The 23220-nt window shown below is 38.0% G+C and overlaps 1 protein-coding gene across 2 annotated transcripts in view; it reads left to right on the forward strand.

Annotated features, from left to right (window-relative positions):
* Positions 1 to 23220, forward strand: part of SLC12A2 (solute carrier family 12 member 2) — a 101871-nt gene that overhangs the window by 55337 nt on the left and 23314 nt on the right. For both annotated transcript variants that reach the window (XM_048850422.2, XM_048850423.2), the window contains exons 11-16: positions 10302 to 10409; positions 12976 to 13099; positions 15439 to 15540; positions 18723 to 18878; positions 20245 to 20344; positions 23034 to 23145. In XM_048850422.2, the coding sequence (XP_048706379.1) occupies positions 10302 to 10409; positions 12976 to 13099; positions 15439 to 15540; positions 18723 to 18878; positions 20245 to 20344; positions 23034 to 23145 (702 nt within the window). The remainder of the gene's footprint in view (positions 1 to 10301; positions 10410 to 12975; positions 13100 to 15438; positions 15541 to 18722; positions 18879 to 20244; positions 20345 to 23033; positions 23146 to 23220) is intronic.

Here is a 23220-nt window from a genome sequence, read left to right on the forward strand (position 1 = left end):
CAAGTCCCTTTTTTTTTTTTTTTTTTTGGTAAATGTTGTTTCATGTGTGTCTCTTAAAGGCTTTCTTTAGTGAGGCATTTTCATTGTTCTGTATACATGAATAGCAAGGTACATTTGTACTAAAGAATTTTACTTTTATCTCCAGATACTATAATTGGAGTAGATCCCTGTTCTTGACATGAGCAAATTGTGTGGGTGGTAGGTTTCAGAACGTTCATGGTTTAAAGTTCTGAGCCATTAAACCTTTCTAGCAGATAGGTGTATGCAACCTAACAGAGCTTTTGCAGTCATTAAGTTTAACTATCCCTTGCCTTTTATCTTCTAACAAGTGAAAAGCTTTTTGGTAATACTGCTGTTCATTCCCTCACTTTTCTAAGTAAATTTTCTCCTATCTTCATCCTTATTCTTGGTTTAATTTAAGTTATAACATTTATTACCATGCTGATATTCCCAGGATATGTTTGAGTTCAAGGAAAAATTTAAAAATGTTTATCTTTTAAAAAAATTAAATCATTACCATACTTAAAGGGAAACCCACTAAATTGAAATTTAGCATATGCGTTTAAGAGGTTAGTTCTGTGCTTCCTTCTCCCCATACGCACACCAGTTTTTGTGACTTTACAATCATTTTTCCTATTTTTTGCTATATTTATTTCTCTCCCTGTTCCTTTGTGAAAAACCCACAAACAGGTGAAACTGATTGTGTGGAGGGGACAGTGGCCTGCCTATAAGGGAAAACTGACCGGCATAACTATTCCAGAGTAACTTCCCTGTGTGGACGCTATATTCTGGAATACGTGACTTTTGGGCATGGCTACACTGGAAACTTGAAAGTGCTGCCAGGGGAGCATTCCCACAGCAGCTCTTTGAAGTGTGAGTGTGGTCGCGCACGCTGGGAGAGAGGTCTCCCAGCACTCCTGGTAATCCACCTCCACAAGGGGATTAGCTCAGAGCACTGGGAGTGTGGCTCCCAGCTCTCGGAACCTGTCCACACTAGCCCTTTAAAGCGCTCAGACTTGCTGTGGTCGGGGTGGGTGTGTGATTTTTCATACCCCTGAGCCAGCAAGTTAGAGCGCTATAAAATGTAAGTGTAGAGAAGCCCTTTAATTCCTTGTGTGAGTGGAGTAGTTATTCTGGAATAAAGTCACTTTTCTTTATTCCAGAACACTGTCTGCATCAGGAGCTATACTGGAGATATATATTTGTATGCAAAACAATTCAACTTTGAAGTGAGCATATTTACAATAATTATGCAGGTCAACTTCCCCATATAGATAAATCCTAAAGGAAACACACAGTGCTATTTAAATACACACAATTGAAAATACAGGCAACTTTCATTCTGCCAATCTGTTCCAAACTAATTTTATTGCCAGTTACTTTTCAGACAGAAATGTCACTTAAAATTTAAATTAATGGTGTCCTTTTTAAAATGGTCAATAATCACAATAATATGCCTGATGGAGCTCTAATTTTCTACGATTCAGTCATCAAAATTACTCATTCTACAGCCTAATTTCCCCCCCCCCCCCCCCCCGGCCTGTTGCCGAATGTCAAAGAAAAACAATGAACATTGCAGTTTGTCTGGAATATAAATAAATGTAGGTTCTCATGGGCATGGGGAAAGTGAATTCCAGGGTCAAGATTTTCAATGTGTCTGCTGCACATCGGCATTTAACACATCTAAAAAGACCTGATATCTAAAATAGTTTTAAAAAACTTACCTGTAGCAACAGATCTACTCAAGATAGATCTCTGCCAATTTTTCTGTTCAGTGGAATCTTGCTAAAATGTTTTCTGTTAATAAAAAGAGTTAGACTATCATAAATACATCAGAGACACAAGTTGGGTGAGGTAATATCTTTTATTGGACCAACTTCTGGTGGTCACAGAGTCAAGCTTTTAAGCTTACACAGAGCTCTTCAGGACTAGGAAATGTGCAGAGTCCCTTGCTCTCCCTTTCCCCCTGTGACTGGAGGGCTGTTAATGGGCCACTTCACCTTGAATGGTTCCTTGAAGGATGTGTTTACTGCTTATGCTAAACAATCTGTTCCACCTTGTATTTAACTGTGACTCTCTCTGTATATTTCCTGGTCCTGAAGAAGAGCTCTGTGTAAGTTCAAAAGCATGTGTCTGTCACCAGTAGAAGTTGGTCCAATAAAAGATATTACCTCACCCACTTTCTCTCTCTCTAGTATCCTGGGATCGACATGGCTACAACAACACTGATTAAATACAAGTAGGTCACTTTGTATTAAAATTGTACAAAAGGAAATCAAACTAAATGCATTCAAGGGACATACAACCTGTGTGAAATGTCACAGTGAAAATCTACCTAAGTGTAGAAAATGTATGGCTTGTGTAAAGTGTACACGATAACCAGACCTCATCTTGGTAGTCACAACTGGTACCTCAATTTTATTTTTAATATAAATACGTGTTGCATCCAAAAAACTGTTAGAATAACATTACAGTTACAAAGTCAAGCACTCGAAAGTTAGGGAATAACAGTGTTAAGGATGCCTATGCAACTTTAATTTGGCCCCTTGTGCCATATGCATTATGATTGTTTTTAATTACATGATCACATACTATTTTTTCCAGTGGATCCCTGCCTCATTAAATGAACAGGTAATTTATTTAAAATTTCTCCACCTTTTAATATGTGAGCCCAGGCATTATTACATACACTATCCAAAAATTTCACTGAATACAAAATTAATTTCCTCATAGCATTTCAATGGTGCTTTCACCAGATTATTTGATTGAGTGATTCACAAACATTAATTAATTTGTCTTTATAACATTCTTGTGAGAGGTAGTACTATTATCCCTATTGAGCAGGTTGGGATGTTAAGGACAAAATTGTCAACTAACTTTGGGTGTCCTATTTGAGACACCTAAGATCTGATGTTTTTTTTTCAGCGTACTTGGCATTTTTATAGCACTTGTATATTCAAAGTTGTAATATGAGTGCTCAATACATGTGCAAATCTGGGCATCCAGAAAATGAGCAGAACACAATTAATGGTCAACCATGAAAAACTTAGTTTAAAAGGCTTGTCTAACATCACAAGGAACTCTGTGGCAGAGGAAGGGATAGAATCCAATTCTTCAGAGCAGCATTCAACTTCGATTTGTTTACTTTAGTATAATAGAGACTTTTACAAAATCTAAGAAAAACAGGAATATTTTCATTAAGTTCTTCAAAATTCCAAATGTATAGCTGAAAAAACACTTCCCCCTGCTCTGTTGGCATCACCCAGCATGTCCACTAGAAAATGAAACTAATGAGAATCTCATTAAGAAAGTGAAACTGGCCAGTGTGTGATTGTCATGCTGAGAAAGGCAACAGTAAAACAAGTACCATTTTTTGTTTTTAATAACTTAGTTGCTGAAGTAAAATGATCTTTAAAATTCTGCTTGTATTGGTCTTCCATTTGATAATTTAATTTACATTGAAGTGTGAACATGTACAGAAAACGGTATGAATAATAGACCGCTATCTCGGGCACTAATCATAGTTTCCTTTTCCCTTTCATATAAGTTGCTTAGAAATAATATCAATTTATTAGATGTTTGTTCCAAGTAATTTTGTTTGGCTGTCTCCTCCATTAAATTCAGCTTTGAATTTTGGATTTTTAAAAATGATTTTTGAATTGGACATTATCACTTTCAGATTTTGAATGGACTTCCGAATTCTTCTAATCAGCATCAGAGTAACTTGAAGCATCTACTCTTGGCAAAGGAGCCACAATAAGCCATACTAAAAAATTATATTGGTATAACTACATCTCTCAGAGGCATGGAAAATCCACTTCTCTGAGCGACGTAGTTAGTATGGTCTATACCAAAGGTTAGGTCAGTATATGTTGATGGGAGGGCTTCTCCCGTCAACATAGCTTCCGCCTCTTGTGGGGGCAAAGTACCTACCCTGATGGGAGAAGCGCAGCTGTGCCGCTGCAGTGCTGTAAGTGTAAACAAGCCTGTAGTGTCTTCAACCCTAGGGTACAGAGAACTACTCTTTCCATAATTACCTGTAGATGAGTTATTTTGGGCTTTGGTACTTGGTATCCTGTAAGAGTTCCAATTCAAACAATTAGGTCATAGATTTCTCTAGTGTTTTTATTTTTTGTTTTTTAAATTAGGAAGGAGGTCTTTCCCTGGCTTTGGAATCCTTTGCGGATAGAGCTGGGCACTGCCTAATAATGAATTCTTGTTCTATTAAATAGAAGTTGAAATGTATTTTATTAGCTGTTTGTTATGTATTTGAAATTTATATAATGCAAGTAGCAGGGATTCTAACAGATTTTTTTTAGCATTAAAATGAGTTGTATCAATGTCTCTGAGAGAGAGAGAGAGAACTGCACAACATTTGAGTAAGAAATAAAATGTCCAATATTCAGAAGTAATAGTACTCCTGGGGGAATTCTGCGCAAATTCATCTGTCTTGCATAATTTTGTATTTTCCCGCATAAAATAAGTTTTGCCTAAGTGCTGCAGCTGCATTCATGCTGCGTTCTAGTGCCACAGCGGCCTCTGGTGGGGGAAAAGGCAGAACTGCAACACTTCTTCTTAGGCAAAATGTATGTTATGCAGGAAAATACAAAATTCTATGCCCAGTGCTGCAGAGTTCCCCCAGGAGTAGAGTTCATCACAGCACTCTGCCCGCAGAGCCAGGTTAGGACAGAGTGGGGCACACAGGGCTGCTGGGGGGCTGGTCACACTGAGGTTCAGAATGGCTAGTGGGGCAGGGGACAGCCTGGAGAATGGGCTCAGGAGCTAGTGGGGTGAGAGCATTGAGCCTGGGGATGGGGGGGAGAGGGGCTGCAGAGGCCCATGGGAATGGGGAGTGCAGGGACAGGGGCAAAGTGCCTGACTGAATGGGAGAGGCTTGGGGTCAGCCAAGGTCTGCATGGGGAAAGCTTCCCAACACCCTAACAATCCCACTCCTCCACTGAAAAGAAAAACCTCTGACCCACACCCAACACCCTCCAGGTTCACTCCTAGGCTTCTTTCTTCTCAGTCAACTCGTCCATTGCCCCTGACTCCCCCCAAGCCTTTGCACTGCTTCTGACAGGTGCTGTTCTGTATTGTAAATTAAATTAATTACGCAAAGTTCTGTATTAATATGCCGAGTAAGGAATCTTTGCCCCTCCCCCCCCCAAAAAAAAATTATCAGAATCTTTTTGTCTGTATTGTTACACACATACTTGCTGACAAATCTTTTGAAATCAATTACCAAAATAAGTGTAACTGGCATGATTATATTGTGTTGTTTTGATAAATAAAATATGCAGAGTTTTGCAGAATTTTTTATTTTTGGGAAAGAATTCCTCCAGGAGTATAATAGGCAGTACACAAATGTAGGTAGATCACAGCTTGGAAAGTGAACAGAAAATAGAAATTTAGAACAGAATTATATTGAATGCCTGAAGATGTGGTAGACTGAAGGCCCTTGAATGGCAAAACAATTTAAACTGGATGGAAAGAAATATGAAGGTAGAGGTGATCAGCCTTTGTTAGTAGATTCCCTCCCACATAAACCTCTGGATCAAGTTTAACCTTAATACTGACTATCCTGGGTTTGTGCAATGCTTGTTTCCTTGACGATTAAGCATTCTTGTAAGGGTTGTGGGTTTTTTTTTTTTTTTTGGTCTCTAAGTTACTTGATATGTACTTTCAACCTTTCAAACTTTCAACCAGCTTAAAATAGTGATTTTACAGAATGCGATTGTTTCAGTATTACATCTGTAGTTAGTTTTTGTGATGGTAAATAAACTGAATCCCAATCACATGTGGTGTACAGCTTCATCCCTTCCATACAAGAATTTGAATATTTCAAGACAATTCAAAGTGCCTAGTAACACAGTAGGAAAATTAATAAATTTGCTAATATATCAGCAGTCATTTTTCAATATGTTTAAGACTTCTCTGTCATCCTTACCAGTAAATATATTGGAGTTTCAAAAGTGAGATACTTGATCTTTAATAAAATGATTATTTTAATCTTTTTTTCTATAATGTAGAAACTCACATCTGTAAATCCTCTATTGTTTCTCTAACCTATTTGCTGCAATATTTATTCCATCAGCTTTCTTTTCCATGCAATCCAATGCCTAAACTCCATTTTCTGAGATCAAGTGATAATTTGTGTTCTAGAACCAAGTTTTTCTAATTTCATAACAGCTAAAGTGTCTTCCAAAGCAAGTAATGACCCTTACAGTAATCTTATGACTTGTGGGAGCATGGCAGTTTCATTACTTTGTAATCAAATTGCATTTGAACTTCAAGAACATATAGCTATAATTAACACGTGCTTATATATAAAACATACTGATAAGTGTACATTAAAATATGCACAATGCATGAAGATTTTTTTGGTTTAATTTCTTCCTTTAAACAATGAACTATTACGGGAGGTGTTTCTAGTCTTCATCATAAATTATGAATGTAAAAACAATCTGTAGACTTGGTCACAGTGTTAAAATTTGAAACAGATTTCCTTCCCCACCCCACTGCTCCCCTGGTCACTAAACTAGGGTAAGGTTTCTAGGATGAAAAAAGTATTCATTCAGTGCAAGTGATGAATGATCTCATTCTGACATTGATATTGTGTTTGAAAGGTACAAATGTTGGGTTTCGCCCAGTGACTGAAAATGCCAATCAGATTTTCAAGATGTTATCAAAGGTACAATAGTCTGTCTGTCTTCAACTGGTCTCAGTCTGTCTTATGCACAGAACAGTAGCTCCAGTGTTAAGTTGTAACCATTCTTAAATATGTAGTTTCACATCTTAGTTTCCTTCGGCATTATTGTATACCAGTGTGAGAGAACATACAGGACAAAAAGTTCCTGACTTGTTTACATTGTCACTTGTAATTTTTTGTGAGGTGTCATGACTGAAGAGGCCTTTAAAGTAGCATCTTTGCCATAATTAACAAGAATTTCAAAAGAGTTTATTAAAATCTTTGTATCATAAAGAGCCATTGGAATGAAATTAGCTGTTTGTTATATCTCTTGTTTAGAAGTATTGTATGACCCACTATAATGAAAGAAATATATAAATGAGCTCCTGTAAAAAAGCAATCTCTTGGGGGAAGGAAAAAGCTGTTGTGTTTACCAAACTGTGGCCATATACTGGAGAGTAACTTGAGATCCAGCCAAAATGCCAGACCTCTGGAACAATCTGAAGATTTCAAGGGCAGCACATGAAAGATGGCAGATTTAACAGCACTGCATCTTGGAAATCCTCCATTAAGCAGTCATGTCACAGGAGGATGTATATTATATTCATCTACAAATGGAAAGATTACATGTTAACACGGAATTATTTCTAACTATGGGCAGATTTATTTTCCATGACCTATTCATTGAAAATATTCCTTATTTGTCTGAGATTGCAAACAGTATACTAATTGTGATGATGGCCTCTTTATTTAATGTAGATGCTTGATCTATTAGAACTAAGTTGAAACTGCAAACTTAAAATGTTAGGCATCATACAGCTATTGGGTAGAGACTAACTGTTGGTCACTAACAATCTGTTTAAGCAATCATAATGCATAGTTAGTGCAATTAACAAACAACTTAAATTTACTCAAAAAGAATCCTTTGCATTGAGGATATATGGAACTAGCAATAGTTTATTTTTCTCACATGGTACCAAAGTGTGTGTCTTTAGATTTACTCCTTTCTTTTCAGCTGTAAATATTGAGTTTTACCTTGTTTGCTATCTTTTGTGTTTTTATCTTTAATGCGCTGTAATAACTATCACATCTTTTATTTTAATCTGAGTAGCATTTGCCTAACTAAAAACAAGTTCCGGTAATCTTCTAGTCTTCTGTTAGGTAACATCCTAGTAGCATCTCCTTACTCGTCTTCCTGATTAGGTACTGAAGCTTTTTGTTATACATTCCCTCTTTTACCATACTAGGACATAACTTATCTCTCAGTGAGCATTCTAGCTGCAGTGACTAGGAAGCAGAGAGGTGCACATGCTCCTCACTCTCTCTTGATAAAATTCCAGGCTGTATTCTTGGGGTTTTTTTTTTTTTTTTTGGCCACCTTTCCTGAAAGTATAATCTTTGCTTGGTCCTCTACTACTTTTATTTCTAGCCCTATTTCTTTGAAGAAAGATGGAAGAATTGAAAGACAAAAAGAAGGAAGATTAATTAGAGGCACTTACCAAAGTGCACAATTCAAGAAGGATGTTTATAAATTGGAGATGGTTCTGAGAAGAGCCACGAGACAGATTAAAAGAATTGGAAAATGTGCCATATGATAAACTCAAGAAACTCAATCTATTTAGCTTAACAAAGAGAAGGTTAAGGGGTGATTCAGCCTGTAAGTACCTATATGGGGAACAAATGTTTGAAGATGCAATCCAGCAGATGAAGGCATATCAATATCTAATGGCTGGAAACTGAAGCTAGGCAAATTCAGATTGGAAATAAGGTGCAATTTTTTTTAACAGTGAGGGTAATGAACCATTGGAAAAATACACCAAAGGTTGTGGTGGATTCTCCATCAATGACCATTTTTAAACCAAGATTGGATTTTTTTTTTTTTTAACGTAAATGCTCTAGTTCAAACAAGAATTGTTTCAAGGAAGTTCTATGCCCTGTGTTATGCAGGAGAGCAGATTAGATTATCACAGTGGTCCCTTCTGGTCTTTAGAATCTATGAAATAAATGTTTGCAAGAAAATGTTGGACCATCCACAGATATTGCAAGCTCCTGGACCTGGGAGGGAAATAATTTTTGTCTCCTCTGTCAGACTGGACCTCATATAGTTAAAACACTGGATTGCTGAAGCTCTAATGAACACCAGCAACTGGGAGTGGATCTCATGGCCACGTTAGCACTGTTCTTTCCTCCAGCAAACTAAGTATTAGATCCATTGACATTTAGGGATTCTCATTTTCTCTTCCTTCCCCTTTCCACCAAATAACAGACCCCAGAGCCCTAGGAAATCAGACCTTTGGGGAGTGGTTTTTGTTTTTTCCTTCTCTATTCTTATTTCTCACGAGAAAGGGGAAGCCTGAATTTATACTTTCTCCTCCATCCAAGTTTAAGTACCACAGGACTAGGGCTTTTTCTTAGTTCTGCTTGGTTTTCTCTCTCAGGCCATATAAGTGAGGCTCTAATTCTTTCGCTCCTCAGTCAGACTTCCCTGTAATTTTTTGGCTTTTTTTTTTTCTATTGGCCTTCCATATATGGGGTGGGGAGGTGGGGATTTGTGTGCCTAACTGCTTGCTACTGCTAGTCATAACACTCCTCTATTAGCTACTATGACAACTTGATTTCTTTCCCATACAGCACCTGGGCCCTCTTTTTTTTTTTTTTTAGTGTCTTCTCTGTTTCTGCTAATTGCGTGTTCCTCTAGCCTTAGGTGGAAAAGGCCGTTTGTTCAGTCTTACGGACAAGTATCCTTCCACAAACCAACCTTCTTCCTTTTAAACAGTTCTTCCCCCTAGCTTCTAGCAGCTGTGTAAGCAGGGATGATTTTCCTGAGAAGGGTGGGGATAATTTCCATGAGGAAGAGTCTAACTGAAAGTTTCCCTATTTATCAATTTTAAGAGGTTCAGTCTCCAGGATGCTGGTCACCTTCCAGGTGTAGCTTCCACAGTCTAAAATCTGAGACTAATATTAGGGAGAGCTCTTCAACAATGCGACTTTCTCTTCCTCAGGATGTTAGGTATCAGAAATTTCTGTCAAATGGACAACATTTCTATGTCTGAAGCCACACCTTATAAAATACAGTATTTTATAAACAGCTAAAATACTTCTCTTAAAATTGCATTCTCTTTTGACTTATGATTGCTCTTATTGATGTAACTAATAGGAAAGTGAATTCTTTCCTTAGACCATTAATGAGACATTTTTTGATGCACTTAAGATTGGTATGCAGGTAAATTTGACCCACCAGATTCTCTAGCTGCAGAGCTCAGACTTGGTTGAACAGAGCAGCTAACAGTCTGTTTTAAGAAATCATACATATGACTTAAAAAAAAAAAATTGAGTTGGAATAAAAAAGCCAGCGTGTACTGTCCTGTAATATTCTCCATACTTTGAACGGTAAATGGTATTTGAAAAAATCTAGGAGTTGCAGAAGTAAGAGACAAAATTCTGCAGACAGTGTTGAGTGAATTGTAACAGTTCTGAAGGCATTCAACTAAACATTTGTCTACATAATTTTAGTTTTTTTATTAAAATTGTTTTATTTAGAGGGAGATGTTTGTTCAGTCCATTCTGTTTGGTACATGTAAAATAAATTAAAATGTTTATATCCTGCTTTCAGGTAATGAGCATGGTATCAGGATTTGCACCATTGATTTCTGCTGGCATCTTTTCAGCCACCCTTTCTTCCGCATTGGCATCTTTAGTGAGTGCACCTAAGATTTTTCAGGTAAGCTGATATAATGTCTTTGTTTCATAACAAAAGAACTTGAATCAGTTTTAAATTGGAATATTGGGAACAGGGAACTTTTGTATATTAGTGTCTTGATTCATATCACTTGAGATTCCTCTGTAGTGATTCATTCCAGTGCCCACCTCTGCTGGAGTCAAAGCTTGTCAAGAAGCAACAGACTCAATTTGACTTCATTCTTAACAGTTTCACTGCCCACTGGACTCTGAATAGCAGCAGTTAAAACTGACAACAGTGTGGTCATTTTCCACTCTGTTGTAGTGTGACAAAGTTCTAAGTAAGGCTGAGTTGTTACAGATATTTTTAGTAAAAGTCAGGGACAGGTCATGGAAAATAACAGCTCATGACCTGTCCCTGACTTTTACTAAAAATATCCCTGACAAAAGGGGTAGGTGGGTTCAGCACCCACTGCTGCTGGGGCTCCCATGTTCCCTACTAAAGTCATGGGTGTGAGCTCCAGGGTCCACCTACCCCTGGGGCTGGGCTGCTGCGGGGTGCCCTTACCCCAGGCAACTGACAGCTGCAGGGTCCCCCAGCCACTGGCCATGGTTGCAACCACTGGGCAGCTGCAAGGGGTCCACCTGCCAGCGGCTGGGCAGCTGCGTGGGTAGGGCTGGCTGGGAGCTTCAGTCCCAGGGCAGAAAATGTCATGGAGGTCAGTGGAAATCTCTGGTTCCGTGACATAATCGTAGCCTTAAGTTATGAGCAGTAGCAGAGGCAATGGACCTGTCTGCACAGACTCTCTGGAAGAAAGCACTACACAAAACCTTCAAAATGTGACCTGAAATTTTTTGGCAACCAGATGGGCTAAAAAATGAAGGTTTCAATTCTGCAGAAGCTCTTGACACTTGCTTGGGAAAGAATCCTGCTTACCACAGCTCAGTGGTATATTCAAGGTCAGCTTAAAATGTCCTATTGTTGAAAAGCAAGGTAAACTGTTAAGAAGCAACCAAAGATTAATGTGTTTGATCTAGAAGTTAAGGAAAAAATATTGCCACAATGAGATCTTATGCAGATTTGTGGTGCTGCTGATCATACGCAGCCTCTTCCATATGAGTATAGGGCCCTTAAAGTTTTAGACTTCAAGATAAATTGGAAAACTTTTACCTGCCAAGACTTAAGCCCAGAGTTGTTTACTATGCAGTAAGTGATGACGTAATTATTTAACAGTGCAGAGTTTTGTATTCAGTTTACTGCTTTAGGTGGTGATAGTGTTGGCTGTCCTTGCATTGAGGCCATGGATTGAATTGGTTAAGAGGTTGTCACTTGTTGGTGGTTCGACTAGGTCAGAGCTAAGGGAATGTTGCTTGGCAATATGGAGTGGTTTATTCCGCTCTTTGCTGTACCTTTTCTGTGGATAGAGAAGCTGATAGTTTGACTCCTTTTAGTGAGCACTAAATTAATTTTTAATGCTGTTGGTAGTTGCATATCCTCCATATCTACTGACGGTTCCTTTTTGGAGCTAATGCACTGCAGTTAGTTGCAATTCAGAATGCTTAAAGATATTGTAACAATAACTGAGTAAAATTGTAGAGTTTGTAAAACTTATTTCCCAGGGAACTTTTATACCAAACACTCAGCAAGACTGTGAAATGGGTATTGTATATCTTTTATAAATGACTTCACACTTGATTAGTTGCTGGAGCTGAAAGGTCCTGTTTTGGTACACATTTTTTCCTCTCACTTGTGGTGTTGAGGTATGTAATAAAGGGCTCTGTGGGGGTGTTTTTTTTTTTTTTTTCAGAGTTAAATATAATGCCCCATCCAGCTGTGTGTGTGTAATAACTGCAGTTTTGTTACTGTAGGAATGCTTCATGTTTGAGGATCATGCGAGGATACCATACACTTAAAAACAAAAACAAACAAACAAAAACCCCAAACCCAAGAACCCTGCAGCAGGAAGCCAGATAGCGAAGGAGGATAAGAAAGGTTTGACAGAAAAGCACTACAGTAAAGCAGAGAGCGAGAGTAGCTTTGAGAATATTTTCCATATCTTGATGAAATTCCTGGTTCAGTATTTAAAAAAAAAAGATTAATTTTGTGACTTTTTTTACTGCTGTCCCGTGACAAATGTCAGTGATTTACAAAGAAGAGAAAATATTATCCTCATTATATTGATAGAGGTGAAAACTCGGGAATGGTCACTTGCTCTAAGCCCTGGTTTACACGGGGGGGAACAATCTAAGTTACGCAACTTGAGCTACGTGAATAACGTAGCTGAAGTCGACGTACTTAGATTGACTTATCAAGGTGAAGACATCACGGTGAGTCAACTGCTGCTGCTCCCCCGTCGACTCTGCCTGCGCCTCTCGCGATAAATCGATCCGCGCTGGATCGATCGCTGCCCGCCGATCCGGTGGGTAGTGAAGTCATACCCTAAGATCACACAGTAATGCAAAGGCAGAGTAAAGAATAGTCAGCATGTCCTGACACCCAACCCCGTGCTCTAACTAGACAACACTAGCCCTCATTGAATGCATTAGTGTGTATCTCATGTAAAATTTATCTTAATTAAACCTTGCTAACTTTGTATTTTCTTTCTTAGGCTTTATGCAAGGACAATATCTATCCAGGTCTTCTCATGTTTGCTAAAGGCTATGGGAAGAACAATGAACCATTACGAGGATATATTCTGACTTTCTTGATTGCTCTTGGATTCATATTAATTGGTTAGTTAATTTAAATTGGAGTAAAAAATTTTGAATGCATTCTTTTTGTGCTGTAAAATGCTGTACTGTCTTTTGCTTGGATGACAGGGTCCATGGAGTCTTGGAGATAGAATTTTATTTTAAAAATTTTTGGTGTTGGCTTGTTTGGAAACCTGTTCAGTGGATGGAGTTTGAGGATTGTTCTCCCACATATTCGGAAGTTACTTCAGATTCATCTCAGGGCTTGTCTTCACTACTGGGGAGATCGATGCTGCTGCAATCAATGCAGCTGGTGTGGATTTAGCGGGTCTTCCACTAAATCGATAGTAGAGTGCTCTCCGGTCGACTCCAGTACTCCAGCTGCCTGAGAAGAGTAAGGGAAGTTGATGGGAGAGCATCTCCTGTCGACGCAGTGCAGTGAAGACACCACGGTAAGTCGACCTAAGCTATGTCGACGCCAGTTGCGTTATTCATGTAGCTGGAGTAGCGTAACTTAGGTCAACTTACCCTGGTAGTGGAGACAAGGCCTCAGTCTCGACTAGTGTGGGAAGGTAACAATTAATATTCAGACTTTTAGCTAATCAGATTTTTCTTTTAATCCTTTCCCAACCCAATTGTATTGACTTCTTATTCATTAGTCTACTATAGAGAGCTGTGGTATGAAGTGAAAGCTTTTTATATTTATTTACAGATTTTTAATACATACATACATACTAGACAGTAAAACATCACTAATCTGTGCTTGTGTAAGGGGCAAGCTTGCACAGATAGAGGACTTTAAAATTTGCTCTCCACTGAACCTCTGAAGTGCAAGATTCTCCTGGTGCTGCCAGAGGTGGGGGCCAGCCCAGGTAATAACACATTCCTTGCAGGGCAGATAGAAGGTCTTCCACATCATCCTCTAGCCCCTTCCAGGACTGCTTATGTTAAAAACTGTTGCTGTTACTCTTACATCTTCCCCATCTTGCTTATTCTGCATTTTTGAGGGCTGTTGGAGGAAGGAAAGACCAAGTTATCACTGCTGCCACATGTGGTCTGGCGGTTTCATTAGAATGAAGAGGGTCCTAGTAGACTAAAGTGTCATGTTCTTGAACAGCTGTATTTTTTATTTCAGTCCTTCGTGGTCATGGGAAATGACTAGTGATAGCTACTACTACTGCTTTCTATCCAGGTGAAAAGGAGATCCCTACTCTTCCACCTCCTAATCCTTTTAGGAAGGAAAAGGGCGGGGAGGGGAGTGAGTTTTCTTCTCTGTGCAGAGGAGGACAGAGGCTGCATCCCTCTCTGTCTGTCTGCAGTTGCACTGAGACGAGTTACAGGGAGCCTAGATGGTGCGTCTCAAATTCCAATCCTCTACTTGAATCTGCCAAGACCCTCTTTACTCTTGGGACAGCCTCAACTGTTGCAGAAGGAAGGATATCCCCTCCCCGCACCGCACATGCCCGCGCACACATACGCCATTAAAGGGTCACATCAGCAGTAACAGTAACAGCCTTGCTTCAGTCTTCTGTTAAGGTGGGAGTCAGGCAAATATTCTTCTCCATTTGCCCACAGGTATATGATTTCACCTGTTATAGCTCCCACAGATCTCTGTTAAACTGCAATCTGTCTCCCTCTCACATTCCAACACTACTGCAGACTAATGAAAACTTAATATTCATGGGCTAATTGTGTAATTCTTGAAAAAAATGTAAATAACCTGAATTAGCAAACAGTGTAGTCAGATAGCAAACAGAATTTGACTTCAAAAAACTTTGGTACTCCTTGAATGTCTGCAAATTAAATAGGGAATATTTTAAACAAATGTCTGCTGCACATTAATTGATCACAAAGAATTGTAACTCACATTGAAAGCTTTGAAACATTTAAATTCAAAGTTTATCGTGATTCTGTGAGAAAATAAAACTGAGACTAAACTTATTTCTTTGACTGTGTCTGAGGAAGAGAGAGGTAAATGATTAGACTAGACTTTATCAAGGTATAATTGAACATATTAATATTTGGACTCTTAAACTGAGAGAACAGATTTTCTAGAAATCTCCTTAAAAAGTGAGTGTGGCTGGAAACACAAGGGTGATGGTGATTTTTGGTGGCAGAACAGGCTATTTCTGAAGCAGACTTTAGTTTTATGTGTTTTTGTTTTTTCTCTGTAGTAGTTGAAATGATTGCAGAGAAATTGTTTAGAGCAGTTTATGGTATTAGACCATTATATAGATCTGAATTAAAATAAAATGTGTTAACAAATCTACTGTTTCCATTAGAGAGAAGGAGGCCCTTGTTGCAAACTTTTGGCCCTGGGATTTTTAAAGCAGTTTGATAACAAGCTTAATAACTATTTGTTTTTCTTTCTGTTTTTACAGCTGAATTGAATGTCATTGCTCCAATAATCTCCAACTTCTTCTTGGCTTCATATGCCTTAATTAATTTCTCTGTATTCCATGCCTCACTTGCAAAATCTCCAGGTAGGAATTTCATATTTGGGGGTTTAACACATTTTAAAGCTACTGTAGAAACAAAGTATTCCTGCGTAGAAGTTATTAATTTAATAATTCAATAATTTAATAAAATAAACTTAGAAAAATTACTTGACTAGCCGAATCAAACCCCTACCTAAGGCTGACACTAAAGCAGCCTCTTTGGTAACTATGGGAGGCTTGTATCAGAGTGGTAGCTGTGTTAGTCTGGATCTGTAAAAGTGGCAAAGAGTCCTGTGGCACCTTATAGACTAACAGACATATTGGAGCATAAGCTTTCGTGGGTGAATACGCACTTCGTCTGATGCATATGGGAGGCTTGTGGTTGTAGCTGTCACAGCTTGGGAACCTGAGTAAGATGTCTCTTCCTCCTAATAATCTTTCCAACAACTAATTCTAAGCCGTGTGTGGGTGCAGTATGTAAAATGTGACGAGAACTTTGATTTTTGTTCCTCCGTTTGTTTTGAAAGCTCTGGTTTAAGGACTAAGGCCAGGATTTTCAAAAAATGGGTGCTTTAAGTTAGGAGCATAAGGGCTTGTTTACATGGAGGATTTAGTCCACACTAACATTACTGAGTACACACTTGAATGACCTATGTCCACATGATGCAAAGGTTTAAAGCATACTAACTGGTCAGTTAATATGTATTCTATAATCCACTAACTCAATATGCAGTGAATTTATGTTCATGTGCACACATCACTCATTCTCATTAGATTGGCAGGCTACCCGCTGCTATCCCATGCTGCTTTGCATGATGCCAGAACTGACCTATCTGTGTGTTCTCTGTTGCTCATGTAGAACAGATATCACCTTCCAGTTCAAATACTGGCACAAGGCCAAGGCCTGTCCATTTGCTCCTGGTGTTCTATACCTCCGCATTCTGGCAGTACTGTTGTTGCTATCATTGCACAAAGTCCCAGCCACGTAGACACTGATACATATTGAATCAGAAAACAATTGACTCTGTGTATGCAGTCAGTGCTTATTATGTAAAACACAGTGCGAATTAAACCCTGTGTATAGACATGGCCTATTTTCATGTTTAGGTTCTTGAATAACTGGCTTGAATTTTCTAATGTTCTGAATACCCATCATATCTCCTTGACCTCTGAGAGTGCCCAGCTACTGCCTCATCCTAGCCTGAACTACAAAGGAGTAAAACTTCACTAGGCAAAGAGACTGGGACTCAGTCTCTAAGGGAACTGCCTTAAGGTCACACCTGGTTGTTATGGGGAGGGGAGAGAGAGAGAGAGTGAAACGCTGGCTCATTAAGCAGGTGATGAATGGAGTCAAGAGCTATGCCTTGGAACAAGGAAGCCGTAAGAAAACTAAAGCCCTCAATGAGATAGGAAGGCCCTTCTAGGAAGGAGTGATGGTTTCTCCTAACAAAACATTGGACCAGGACTCGCTGTCCTTTAATTCCCTCCCATTGACACTGGGTGTCACTGGGGTTATGTGGTGATGCTGGTGGGAAGGGAGTTAAGCAATACTGGTGAAAAAATCCTGTTTGTAGAGATTACTTTCCCCTCAGGAAAATAATACCTTATGGTATTCTTATTTGTTTCTTTTGCCCCAGGGCTTAAAAATTGATGACCCTAATCGCAAGAAATACGGCAGCGAAGCTGTTACGCTTCAATTTTTATTTTATCTGTAACAAAAGTATTGCTATGCCATGCCTATAAAAGAATTGCATTCAACATAAATAGGAATTTCTATTTCAGTTTTTAGCCTACTGAGTTTAGGTTGGAGCCTTTTTTAAAAAGTCATCTTTGTTGTTTGGGGCCAAACTTATAAATGTTCAATAAGTTGCCTTCGATTTGTGTTTGCACAACCTTGTGCGCATGTTTTTTATTCTATTGCTTATACACACAAGTGATGAAATTAATATGTTGAAAGCCCACATATATATGTAAATCCTATTTCTATTTACAATTGAGCCTGCTAAATTACATATATAAATAAGCAGGCATATTTTGAATTTTCTGTACGTCAAGCTGTATGGGTATATTCACTTCTGAAAGCATATGTGTAGATCACAAATGATGATGCAGTATTTGCAGGTTAGCCGTATTAAAAGACTAATATTCTTGGCAGAATTTGATTTTTATGTTTTCATAATTCATATGGACAAAATCAGTGTTTTATTTTTAAGCATATTATTTAATTTGTCAGTTGTGCAAAATCATGAGTTTTAAGCATTTTTCAATTTTTATCAATTCAAATTTTCAGTTGCAGGAATCTGGGGGTAGGGTCAGACTATTAACGACAGTAGACACAGATTCAAAAAGATAAAGCTTTGTAACCATTAAAACACAAATGCTCAACATCCTGTCGAAATACACAAAAAATGAATATCCTTACATCAAACTCTAAATTCTCAAGCAATGTTTCTTATCTGTACATTTGATGATAATCAGTGGAAATATTTTTGTCAGTTTGTGTGTGTACAGTGAAATAGATGTTTACTGATATTTACCGATTTTAAAAATCTAATGCTTCCAAGCCTAAAGACACTCCATTAGTCACCGCTGTCTTTATAAGAATAGATGATCCTTATACCTCTTTCTGAACAGCCCGTCAGCAACTCATGGTGTCAAACTCTGGCAACCTCAGTACTTCTCTTTGACAGTTACACTTTCTTCCTGAATGTGTCCGGCTACATGATATTTGTCCTTTTTCTTTCAATGCTCAGGAGTTACTCTTATCCAAATAAATAAAAACATTAAAAGTAGTTAGCTAGTAGTACGAGTTAGCTTAACTGGAGTGATAATGCGGAACTGAAAGGATAGCACCCACTAACATGGCATGCAGTCATTTGCATTGTGATTCATGCTGTACCATCTTCTAAAGGTTATACTACAGAGCAAAAATCAAACTTGAGTAATGTATGGACTTCTGTGCCAAATACTCCCACTCACCAGATTGCTAGGAATATCTAGCACAGAAATAATGTCAAACTCCACCTTTTAAAAAGTGACCTATGCTTGTCATATAATCATTTCTGCTCCTGTCCTTAATAACATAGATGAAGCTTTCTTTGAAATATTGCAAGAAGTTATTGGATGAGCTTTAAGGATAAATGTGTGCCAGAATTTTTAATATGTTTTTATGCTCGCGCTTTCTCTCTCTCAAATTTTTTAACTTCTCGTATTTGTGCTTTGATTAGGTTGGCGTCCTGCTTTTAAGTACTACAATATGTGGGTTTCTCTTGTTGGAGCGATTCTCTGCTGCATAGTGATGTTCGTCATTAATTGGTGGGCAGCATTGCTAACATATGTCATAGTCCTTGGACTCTATATTTATGTCACTTACAAGAAACCAGGTAGGTATGTGATTTTCAATTTTAAAAAAAATCTGGGCAAATTTGAGAAACTCTGATTACTTACTTTTGTTAAATGTTGTGGTTTTTTTGTATTTTAAATTTAAAATTTTATTTGCACGGTTAATTACAGAAGAAACTCTATTCTCAAAATAAGAGAGAAGCATCTCACATACATTAACTATATAGATTTTAAAGGTAACGTACTCGATCAGTCAAAGATAATTTGAGAGGAAGTAGTGTGTGCATTTTGGAGGAGTTATGAGTAAGGCTACATTTTAGCCACGAGTATTTTTTAGTAAAAGTCATGGACAGGTCACGGGTAGTAAAAAAAAATTTAAAGCCTGTCCATGACTTTTACTATATGCCCCTAACTAAAACTTGGGCCGAGGGGCTGCTCTGGGGGATGGGACAGGAGCCCCGCAGGCGCAGGGAGGAGCTCGCAGGCTCCCCACCTAGTTCCGTGCCTCTCTGTAGCTTCTAGGGGGAGGGGTGGCTGGGGGGCTTCGCGCGCTGCTCCCACCACAAGCACTGGCTCCACAGCTCCCATTGGCCAGGAACCACAGCCAATGGGAGCTTTGTGGGCAGCGCCTGTGGGAGTGGGAAGTGCGCAGAGCCCTCTGGCTAGGAGACACAGGGACATGCTGGTAGGAGCCCGTCCCCCAGGTAAGTGCCGCCCTTACCCCAGCCCTGAGCCCCCTCCCATACTTGTCCACACTCTGCTTTTGAGAATTGAAATTCTACTTAGTAGTTATTTAAATTATAAAAATTGGACTGCTTGCATGAGAACATGAAAGACCAGACTTCTATAGCTATTTAATTTTAGTAAACTCATTACACTGTAGGCATTCAATTTCTCTTAAACAGTGATAATCTAAAAGGATAGTTTCTTAACCCAAGTTTTTTCGTCATGATTTTAGTTTTAAATCAACAGACAAACTATGCTTACCTTGCTAAATTTTCCTTTTGCTGTAGAGTAGCATAGCTACAAAACCTATTTGTACAAAGATTTCATAGCTTTTGTCAAACACCATAGAATTCTTTGAAATAGGTCAGTTTAAGTAACTTCTAAATTTGACTGTATAATATGAAACATCTAGTTATCTAGAAAACTTGATTTGATTACAGAATTATCCTCTTTACAGTAGAGTTTAACTGGTTTTTTCCCTTAACTTAAACACAAGCTGGGTTTACTTTAGCCTGCTTTCAGTAGAAATATACTCTAATTTTAATTTGATTTTACCTAATTTTCAGTTGATGTTGGAGCTAAACAATCAGACACTAAATTTTTAGTTTGAGAAAATGGTTTATATTAGTCAAAATAACTTGTGGCATAATATTAAATTTTTTAAAACAAATCTTCCCACAGATGTGAACTGGGGATCCTCTACACAAGCCTTGACTTACCTAAGTGCACTGCAGCATTCTGTTCGTCTTACAGGCGTGGAAGACCATGTAAAAAATTTCAGGTAACAGATATGCTCATGCTCGAGGCATAGTGTAGAAGTTAGAAAAATCTCTTTTCACTAAACTGTGCACTCAGCAAAACAGGGTTTTGATGCTTCCAGAATCCACAGCTCTTTATATGAAACTGTCTGTCTGGCTTTAAATCTCTAAGTCTAAGATATTCTAACACATGCTTGGATCTTGGGACAGGAACATCCATCACAAGGCTGTGTTTCAGCTTCCCTTTACTCCTGCCTCTGGCAGCATGTTCATTCTTGACAAAGACTGCAACAGCAACACAATCTTGGAGGATTTGCAGCCATGGGATGCAGAAATCTTGCTAATTCCTTGGAAATCTGCCCATATGTGAAGGGAGCATATAATGAGAAAATACTGTGTGATTTCAAGGTGGTAAGATTAGGATAATGGGAAAACTGACCTGAATAATTATCGTGGAACAAGCTCTTCTGCAATAGCTATTTTGGAATAGTTCCTTATGTGAAAACTATTCTGGAATAATTAGTATATTTCCATAGTGGAGTAACTATATTATGGAATAAAATGAGGAAAACAACATATATGTCTCTAACCTTTTTCTTGGAAATGACTCCACTGCTGTGGCTGAATTTTTTCAGAACAAATCATCCTGACATGAAAGGTTTCCCTAGTTATGGGGATGGAAATCAGCCTTACATGGAAAATGTCAGCCCAGACAGTTAATTTTGCAAAGGTATAAACTCCTGAAAACTTAAGTCTTATAATGGGAAGTGTCAGGCAACCATACTAATAGGCAATCCTGCTAGTCTCATGAACGTGGTTTTATAAAATATTAAAATGACATTTCTCCCTGTGTGTTTAAGTTTCTGGTTACTTCACTGAAATGCTGTCATCACTGCTGAGCTAATATAGCTTAAAAAAATAAGTTGGCTACTATTTTGTGTTGTGTACAAACAAAATTGGCAGCTGAGTTTTGATTGTAAATTCTTTGTTACTGCTGAAGATGTAAGAGGCTTCTTAACTTATAAACTAAGATAATTTTGTAACTGTCAGCAATACGCAAACTGGATGAATTTGGCAGTGGAATTTGACTTTATACTTCAATTTAGTTATCACTTAACTGCCTAGATCAAACATTTATTTCCAAAAGTGGTTTCCTACTTGTGTTAATGTGAAGAGTTCTGCTAATGAGCAGGCCTTTAAGATTGGATTGGAAATACTTTTTATGATTTTGTTTTCTAGGGTAGGAAATAATTTTTCTTATTTCAAATGCTAATTAGTTTATAGTAGAGAATGTTTTGGTATTTAGAACAGTCAGTTATAAGACTGACTTGCCTTGGTATTAAAATGACTTGGTATTAAAATGACAACCCTTGTTACTATTGGTTCTTTTAAACAAAAAGAAAAACCAAAAAAAACCCCCCGCCCAGACATTTGTTATGTCTTGGCAAGATTGAGACTTACCTACTTGTTTTGATTGGGGAAGCTTGCTGGTTTGTGGATGTAGTGATTGTATAAATATAGCTATCAAAATGAGGGCTAGCTAAATCTTTACATCAGGGTTTCTGTGTATGAAAGTTAGAGAAAACAAACATTACTCCTTGTGCTGTGTTCCCTTTTTCCCCACAAAAGGGAAAATGAAAGGTGTTGACAAGTGATCTTATGACTCCTGTGCTGATAGGCATTCATATTTTTGTTTTCTTGTTCAATTACAATCCACTCTTCCTTATTCAGCAGGTTTAGTACCGGCCAGGTCACATCACTCATGCCAGACACTTCAGTAACTTGACAGAACGTTGGGCTTTATTGTCTGAATTTCTTTATTTTAACTTTTTTATTAAACATCTTGACTGTTTACATAAAGAGAATCTGAAAGTTACAAATAAACAGAGTGATTTTTCCTTATTAGTTTGAAGAATATTTGTTTCTGTACTTTTATATACCAAATTCAGTTAAATTTATAGAATCACAGGACTGGAAGGCACCTCAAGAGGTGATCTAGTCGAGTCTCCTGCCCTACCTAAACCATCCCTGAAAGGTTTGTTCTAAATTTGTTCTAAAAAATCTCCAGTGATGGAGATTCCACAGCTTCCCTAGGCAATTTATTCCTGTGCTTAACCACCCTGACAGTTAAGAATTTTTTCCTGAAGTCCAAGTTAAACTACCCTTGCTCCAATTTAAGCCCATTGCTTCTTGTCCTATCATCAGAGGTTAAGGAGAACAATTTACCTCTCTCCTCCTTATAACAACCTTGTAGGTACTGGAAAACTGTTATCATGTCACCTCTGTCTTCTCTTCTCCAGACTGAAAAAAATTGGAAAAAATTGTTTAATCTTCCCTCATAGGTCATGTTTTTCTAGACCTTGAATCATTTTTGTGGCTCTTGTCTGGACTTCCTCCAATTTGTCCACATATTTCCTTGAAATGTATCAGATTTAGATAGATATTGCCATTCATTGGTTTCTGATGAAATAAGCAGGCAGGGAAAAAGAATTGATGGTTGTTAAAGGTTGTCAATGCTACATAAATTTTCCATAATGTAATTAATATGCCCCATTTCTCACTCCAAATATATGCATTTGCAATCCTGAGATCTGTGAAGATATTTATCTTCACAATTCTAAAGTCAGTTGCAAATTACTTAAAAGTTGTTTTTATCAATACAAAGGAAATAAGTGAATTCTAATTTTTCTTCTTTTAAATCTAAAACTCTAGGCCTCAATGCCTTGTTATGACAGGTGCTCCAAACTCACGTCCTGCTTTGGTTCATCTTGTCCATGCTTTCACAAAAAATGTGGGTTTGATGATCTGTGGTCATATACACATGGTAAGTATTTTTTCTGCATTTTAAAAAAATAAGCTAACTTGGCTTCTTTCCATAACTACTTTTATTATTCTCAAA

This window comes from Caretta caretta, chromosome 5, assembly GCF_965140235.1.
Source record: "Caretta caretta isolate rCarCar2 chromosome 5, rCarCar1.hap1, whole genome shotgun sequence".
NCBI classification, from domain to species: Eukaryota; Metazoa; Chordata; order Testudines; family Cheloniidae; genus Caretta; species Caretta caretta.